This window comes from Onthophagus taurus, chromosome 11 (assembly GCF_036711975.1).
Source record: "Onthophagus taurus isolate NC chromosome 11, IU_Otau_3.0, whole genome shotgun sequence".
NCBI lineage: Eukaryota > Metazoa > Arthropoda > Insecta > Coleoptera > Scarabaeidae > Onthophagus > Onthophagus taurus.
Window position 1 is genome coordinate 10,665,300 of NC_091976.1, and position 8,739 is coordinate 10,674,038.

Genomic DNA, 8,739 nt, shown 5'->3' on the forward strand with positions numbered 1-8,739 from the left:
AAGGCAATCCTGATTTAAATTTCTAGTATAAATACATTTAGCATTGTACTTATGTTTTAGATGTTTCCATAATTTTAGTAAAGCGTTAATTGTCTAAATGTTGCTTCGTTAATTTAGGTGCTAAGCGATTTTGTAGTTTACTATCGCTGTTGTAAAAATCCACAATATATTTCCATGATGTTTGATAACCATCCCAGCAAAATCTGTTTTTAAGCATCATATTTCTGATAGCTTTAATCATATGTGGGGGATCAAAGTAATAAAATATTTCTTGACCATGAAGTGTTGTTTTAGGATTATCTGGCGTAACGTTTAATAAAGATGATAATTCCATTAAGTTTGTTCCCATATCTGATATAAGGACTTCAACTTTTAAGCCAATTTTTGTTAATAGGGTTACATATTGTGCTAATACAGCTTTAAGATGTTGTGCATCCATGCTTGTATGAATAAATTCATACTCTAAAGGTTGTTTCCATTGACTTAGTACACCTCAAGCCATTATAGTAGTGACACAATGGGCCGGCTTGTTGATTCTAATTTTTCCATCAGATTCTAAACCCACAACTTCATCATTACCAAAGTTATAAAATAAATTAAATTTTAAGTTCATTTCATCAACACACAGAGCACAGATTTTGTCATTTTCACTCATAGTATTCACTTTAATTTTTAAAATTTCAAACGAAATTGGGTTTACACCCTCAACAAGTCTAACTTTGGCCGCATATCTTTCGAGGACTCTCTTGGAAGGTAAAACAAAACTTCTTCTTAGGTATCTGTAACATTTATGTCCCAAAAAATATAAAGATAGCGCAAATTTCTTGAATTCGTTGGAGTACCGGTGACCGTGACTGTTTTTTGTTGACTGCTCTCCTTGTATTTTGATAAATTTTGACATTTCCGGCGTTAAAAATTTGTCACACATATTCTTCCATAAATTAATATCTAGTGGTGGTTTTATAGTATTTTCTTCCAACTCCTGAATTCGTTTTTTTAGAAAAATGTTTTCTTCTTGAAGATCTTTTATCACTAGTGATAGTTTTCGTTTTCGGGGCGTATCTGTATACAATTTTTTTGATGTTTGTGTCCCCATGGGAGACATTGATGGAGACGTATCCGTGGACAGTCCTTTTATTGTTTGTGTCCTCAGAGGAGACATCGGTGAGGACTCAAACGATTCTAATGTTGGGTCTGTGACTGGAATTGATACATGAATATTTTGTAAAATTTTTATTTTTTGTGGTGGTTCTAACGCAGGTGTTGATGACGTCGAGCGATCAAGTAATGGTTGAATATATACAGACGGTACAGCTTGAGATAACAGTCGTGTTTTGTCAGGGCCCAAATACATATCGTTACCAAAATGAAGACTACATATGCGATAGGATTTATAAAGTTTACATGTATCAAATTTCATTAAATCTTGTCGACCACTATTTTTTAGCCATAAATTACATATTTTGTTATCTTTTGGAAATCGAAAAAATTTTATATTCTCGCTTTTCTTTTTCGCCCTATAAAATGTAGATTTACACCCTATAACTGCAAATTACCCCGTCATTTAATGAATGTATAGATTTCTCTGTGTTGGTTTTTCCTTCGTCTATTGGTTCCATTAAAACAATGTTTAAATAATAATTACTCAATTAGCTTGTAATGTAAGTAAAACAACACTAAATAAAAACACTGTGAAATAAAAACGTAATAACGGTCAGAAAGGCAAGGAATTACAAACATGGGATTATTCATCAATTTGAAGTAAACAAAATTACTTGCATGCACACATTTTGAAATCATAAGTTGTTATTGATCTAGAGATATTGTGGGTCGACCTAATTGTCGGAAGTAGCTGAATATTCATTCGATTGTTTTCGTTGGACCTTTAAATTGGTTTCGTACCTGTCTCTGTCTTGAAATGACCCTCTCTTTCTGAGTGCCGCATCTGTATGATCTGTGATAATAGTGTATAGTAAAATGGTACTTCAACTATATTTTTCACATATAGTTGAAGTTTTTAAATTTATACGAGCAAAATCTTGCGGAAATGACAACTAATGTTACCTAATGAGGGTCATAAATAGATTAAATAAATTTAATTAATTTACAAATAATGGGGTTTTAATACAAAAATTTTTAAAACCAACTAAATTATGTGTAACAAAAAAATTTATATTTTTTTAATTACTGTATATCCATTTCAAAAAATTATTCTGTTTTCAATGTTAACATGTATCAAATCAAATTATCACTAGCCCTTCACACTAAGTCCTCTTTCGTAAAATCGCGCGAATGGATCACATATGTTGACAACATTTTAAACTAATTTAATATGGGTATATACATACCTAGTCTTTCTTTATTTACGAACTTTTTGCAAACAGCTTGTTTCCACTTGTTTGAAACAAGAAGAAACAGCCGTATGCGCAAGTCAAAGCAGATACGAGAATAGATGAACACCAACCGACACTCGACGAACGAAGTTTCGGTTTTTACCGAACATTTGGTCGATTTTTGGCCGAAAATCGTATTTTGGCCGAAACTGGCTGAAACCAAAACCGAATCTTCGGTCGGACACTATTACTTACATGTTTTTCTTTTTGTTTCAGCTTGTGTGCGAACCACATGGATTTATGATGGTCAATCATTGTGCAACTAAAGTGGGGCCATTACGTTGATAGTAAATATTTTGTTTGATATTCAATGAAACTTCCTTCAGCATCAATTTCGAAAAATGAAAATTGTAGCTGAACGTGACTTTTCCACTGTCACATATGGGTTTTTATCAGACCAACATGCAATAATATACACATTTATATTATTTCCACAATATGCTGCTGACATGTCTCAATGATTTCATGTTTGTGAAATATAGTTGGGAACCGGTCTTTTATGGCTGTGCTATGGATCGATACACAAGTGTTCTGCCAAGAATGATTTCCAGAGAACTTGAATAATTCTTTGTGGAATGCATGTGTATGTGCAACCTGTACATTTTGGGATCTGCTTTTTTGGTAATTTGTTTTATTAAAGTTCCCAAAATGTAACTCCTAATACTGAATGTTATGTCCTTATAAGTCTGCTTATTTTTCTGTGTACTGGATATTATGTAACTGTTCACATAATTCATCATGTATCATTTTTAAAATTATAACCCAGAACCCAAATATTAATAATAAAAGTTGCACTCAATGTTTTGAATGTTAAGAACATCATGTTGCCATCATAGTTGAGTGATGATGCTCAATGTCCATAATGATTGTTCGAAAAGGATTTGTCTTGGCTAAACAGGTTCAGATGAGATCTTTTCGAGATATATTTCAGAATATTAAATTCTGAAATATATCTCTATTTATATTCGTGTTCTTGCTTTTTACTTTTTTCTGTAGAGAATCTTGGATTACAGCCTGGCACTAGTGGTCTCAGTGGATGCTCAGTATTGGTGTTTTCTTCTCCGACTCTATGGATGAGCAATTACTCTCTGAAGAACGTTCTGATACTTCATACTCACTACTTTCTTCCGTATTTTTGGAATTTTTCGCAAATTAAATTTTGTTATTCCAGTTCTTGTGATTGTGTACAAATCTTGATTATGATCACCGTGATTATTAACTCCTGACGAAGTATTTGGCAGCGAATTACTAGGCAGTTTAGGTGGATTACGATTATTACTGTCAGTTGTCACCTCGTTACCAACAATAGAAGCACTTGACCGCTTTTTAGATCCATTATGAGCATTATTAGTACGATCATTTTTATTAATCTGAATCTCAACCGCAGAGGTGCTTGACTGCAAATCATTCGGATTCAATTTTGTTTCATTATGATCATTATCAGTTATCATCTTAATGGAAACAGACGAAGTACTTTGCATCACTCCAGGCTGCTCAGTAGGTCTATCAAGTTAATTTCGAAAAATGAAAATGATGCTGGACGTAACTTTCCACTGCCATATGAGATTTCTTATCAGACCAACATAAACTTGTATATTATTTCCACAATATGCTGCTGACATGTCTCAATGACTTCATATTTGTGAAATATAATTGGGAACCAGTCTTTTATGGCTGTGCTATGGATAGGTACGCAAGTGTTCTACTAAGAATGATTTCCAGAGAATTTGAATAATTCTTTGTGGAATGCATGTGTATGTGCAACCTGTACATTTTTGGGATCTACTTTTTTTGCTAATTTGTTTTATTAAAGTTCCCAAAATGTAACTCCTAATACTGAATGTTATGTAACTGTTCACATAATTACTTTGAATCATTCAAATTAATTCCAGCACAGGTATAACTTACATGTGTGTGATACCGCTCACAGATCCCCGTCGTCACTCCCAAGGTTTATATATTAAAGGTTGTCTAAGTTCATATACTGCAATACTTTTAGTTTAGTTTGTGGCTGAGGGGCAAGAGCTGGAGTGTTTCGTGTCGTAAGTGACGACGTATTGCGCGCGTAACCTCAGGTTCATGTTTACTGAGAGTTGAAGTGTCTTCTCTAGTATAACATAAATTAATTACTACTTTACTTTCCCTCAATTATTTTATGATAAGTGAATTTATATCAAAAATTAAGTTGAATTATTTTCCATTTTACTACCGCAGTTAATTATATACCACACTCAATACATTAAAATAATTCAATTACATTATTTTAAAAATTGAATTGCTTCGCGGTATTATTTTCTGCCTATGGCGTAATGCGCAGTATGGTTGCGTACGAACCTAGACAACCTCTTATATATAAACTTTGCGTCACTCCATCTGTAAGGAGCGGCTCTTACTTTGTTGTGTGGGCGTGCTAAAGGCGTATGCGACAAGCAGAACCTTGTCACGCCGGCTTGGATTTAGGGAGCAAAGCTAAATGAAATTAAGAAAAATAATAGAAATCAAGTTAAATTTAAATACTAAATTTAATGAGTTGAAATCAAACAAAAACAATAGCAAAAGAAATAAAATACAATCTAAAATTAATAAACAGAATTAAAATTGAAATAAATTGGATCAAACAAAGTTTAGCTACAAAAATAACTCGAAAACTTTATATTGATTAACAACAAAAGAAATTTTAATCTAGTAATTTTCCTGACTTTACTTGAAAATCTGTATAAGCAAATTTAATTAAAAACATTAAAAAAAAATCTAAGTTCAACAATTATAAAATGATCAGTTTAATAAAAAGAATAATTCAAAAAGAATATCAAATATTACGTACGTTCATACCAAATCAGAAAAAGTCAAAGCAATTAAAATAAAACATTAACGACTTACCAAGGGTCAAAGCGATCATATTGAGAGGAGTAACTCGTTAAAAAGTGTAACACTTTAATTTTAATCCGATCGAATAAAAGTGAATTAATAATTATTAATTAAATAACTTACATCAAACTTAAGAATTACCGGAGTCTTACTCGGACTTTTCACTAACAAGGGAAGTATCAGAACTGTCCCTTACCGATTTTGTTGAAATTTGGTACAGCGATAGTATGGCCAAAAATAAAGTTTACGTATTTTTTTATACGTGCTAATAAAGCCCCTGGGGCGAGGCTGAAAACGAAAATAGCTATCGAAATGTGGTAAATATAAACTGATATTCATTTTCAAAGAGCTTTCCATTGATGTATCACACATATATCTGAGGGCTTCAGGAGGTAAACTACCCCTAGTTTTTTGGAATATTTTAAAAACTACCCTGTCGATTTTGGCGATATTATGTGTCCTTATAGTACGTTTAAAAATATTAATGACGTGTTTTTTCTTATTTGCCTCTGACCATCCCCTGCAAAGTTAAGGGGTATGATAGATAACCCCTTTCCTTAAGAATAATGTGATAAACTGTTACACTGTTGAACAATATTTTGAAGAAAACCATTAATTAGATGTAAATTAAGATTTACGCAGTAAAATAAACCCTATACGACATTAAGGGGTGGCGGGGGTTAACTACCCTAACCACCCCAAATACATTTTTTTTGCGAAAATTGTTTGTCGATTTTGGAGCAATTTACCACGCTGATTTTTTTATACGTTAGTACTATTGTAAGAACAAGGGTTAGAAGTTTGGGGTAGAAAATATATTTTCGCTAATAATTTTCATACTCCTACAGAAAAAGCTTTTTTATCCTTATTCTATTTAAATAACACAAAAGCTAGGATAATTATATAAATATTTATTAATAATGAGTTAAAAAGCAACTGAAAAAAATGGTTAAATATCACAAATTGTATTCTACATTGTTAGAATCCTCTGGTACGTTTGGACCGAGGGTAATAAATACAATGTTCAAAGCAGATAACATATTCGTTTTGGCATCAAAGTCTGGTAAACTGACTTCTGCTCATATGAAAAATTGGCTACAAAATGTCTATTTCCCAAACACCGGACCCAAATTATTACTATTACTGGATTCTTGGAGTGGCCACTGCCCTGAAATTATTAGTAAAGTAACTCTATCGGATGTTAAGTTTAAATATTTGTCTATACCTGCAGGAACAACAGGTCAAATTCAACCCTTGGATGTATTTGGTTTTAGAATATGGAATAATTTCATTAGAAGATTAATAATCTGATCAAATTATTCTCTACCAGTACGATGTCAATTTGCATCAGCGAGATAATATTTTAAAATTGCAATCCCCAACGCATAACCTGTTGTCTTCCCCACGATTTATTAATGTTTTTAAATACGCGTGGCTTGCGTCTGGATATATAGAGGAGAGAACAGAACAGTTTGAAAATCTCGTGGAGGTTTGCTTTTCCAATGAAAAAACTACGTGCGATATCTGTGGAGAAATAGCTGTTATAACTTGTGCATGGTGAAAACAATCGTTGTATTTAAAACATTTTTTCCATGATTTTCATTATTGCCAATACATTAATAAAAAAAGTAAAAAGAAAGAAATTAAATTAATAATGTAGAATACAATTTGTAATAGTCAACCATTTCTTTGCCAGCTACTTTTTAACTCATTATTAATAAATATTTATATAACTACAATAACTTTTGTGTTATTTAAATAAAGTAAATATAAAAAACGTTTTCTGTAGGATTATGAAAATTATTAGCGAAAATATATTTTCTACCCCAAACTTCTAACCCTTGTTCTTACAATAGTACTAACGTATAAAAAAATCATCGTCGTAAATTGCACCAAAATCGATTTTTTCGCAAAAAAATTTAATTTTTGGGGTGGTTAGGGTAGTTAACCCCAGCCACCCCTAAATGTCGTATAGGGTTTATTTTACTGCGTAAATCTTAATTTACATCTAATTTATGCTTTTCTTCAAAATATTGTTCAACAGTGTAACAGTTTATCACATTATTCTTAAGGAAAGGGGTTATCTATCATACCCCGTAACTTTGCAGGGGATGGTCAGAGGCAAATAAGAAAAAACACGTCATTAATATTTTTAAACGTACTATAAGGACACATAATATCGCCAAAATCGACAGGGTAGTTTTTGAAATATTCCAAAAAACTAGGGGTAGTTTACCCCCTGAAGCCCTCAGATATATGTGTGATACATCAATGGAAAGCTCTTTGAAAATGAATATCAGTTTACATTTACCACATTTCGATAGCTAATTTCGTTTTCAGCCTATAAGCAAATATATATATTTCGCCCCGATTTCCAACCCTTATAACTCGCCCCAGGGGCTTTATTAGCACGTATAAAAAATACGTAAACCTTATTTTTGGCTATACTATCGCTGTACCAAATTTCAACAAAATCGGTGAGGGACAGTCCTGATACTTCCCTTGTAAGACTCTTAACCGAAACCGAATAGGGTGCTTCGCCGAAGAAATTAATTTAAATCCAAACCTGATCTGCACTGCCTCAAAAGGCGCTCCTCCTTAAAATTTAAACCTTTACCCCCTGGACTCTCTTTCCTCTAGGAAAGTCCTGATTGGCCAACACATGGCTCAACCAATTAGAAATTGCAACATCAGCAATTAAACAAAAGAGAGGGAAGGAAAACAAAAGGAAAACGTTTTTCCCCCTGAACGCTCTTAACTCTAAGAATAATCTTATTGGTCAACGCGTGGTTTAACCAATCAAACAATTACAACTATAACAATTAGACAAAAGAAAAGGAAGGGAAGGATGAGTCGAGCAGCGATCCCCCTCTATTTGAGAATGAATAGCAAATATCAATAATTAATTGACAAAATTTGAACAGGTCTGCGGATCTGCGGGTCTGCGAAAGAACGCTACTATAGTTGCGTTTCTTTTTCAATTCTTATCATGCAATCACCTATTCGTATATTTAGCAAAGGCAACATAGGTGGTTGCCTGATCTTATCTGACAACAAAATTAATGGATACAATAATCAATTCTATATTTACTTATAGTCCTTAACTAGCATCACTAAAGGTGAATATTATCACTTCTGAAAATGACTATCGCGCACTCGAACACTTCGCGAGACTCATCACAACACTCTCCTTGTTTTGTAGATCAGCTGGGCTAGAACCCTCTACTCGGTAGATGTTGATGGTCTCATCCATGTTGGTATTTCGGTTACAGACGGATAAAAGGTTTTCTTTGGAGCCATCGTTTATGGTTCGGACGAAGCATTCGGTATAGTGGGAATCGCGTCCTCAGGAATAGGTATTAAGGGTACTTCTGGATCAGGGTTGTTCGCCTGTGGTCTATGTTTGTTTAACAACCACATGGTTAAGTTATTCCAGAGACTGGCCAGAATAATCAATCCACAACCCATTGTTCGATAT

General features: G+C 33.1%; 1 protein-coding gene across 1 annotated transcript; it reads right to left on the minus strand.

Moving 5' to 3' along the window:
- Positions 1-493: 493 nt before the first annotated feature.
- LOC139431766 (uncharacterized) lies at positions 494-3,844 on the minus strand. The gene is made up of 2 exons (XM_071199922.1): positions 3,508-3,844; positions 494-1,545 (listed from the first exon to the last, which is right to left on the minus strand). The coding sequence occupies exons 1-2, from the start codon at positions 3,842-3,844 to the stop codon at positions 494-496; spliced, it is 1,389 nt and encodes a 462-aa protein (XP_071056023.1).
- Between the last annotated feature and the right edge of the window lie 4,895 nt (positions 3,845-8,739).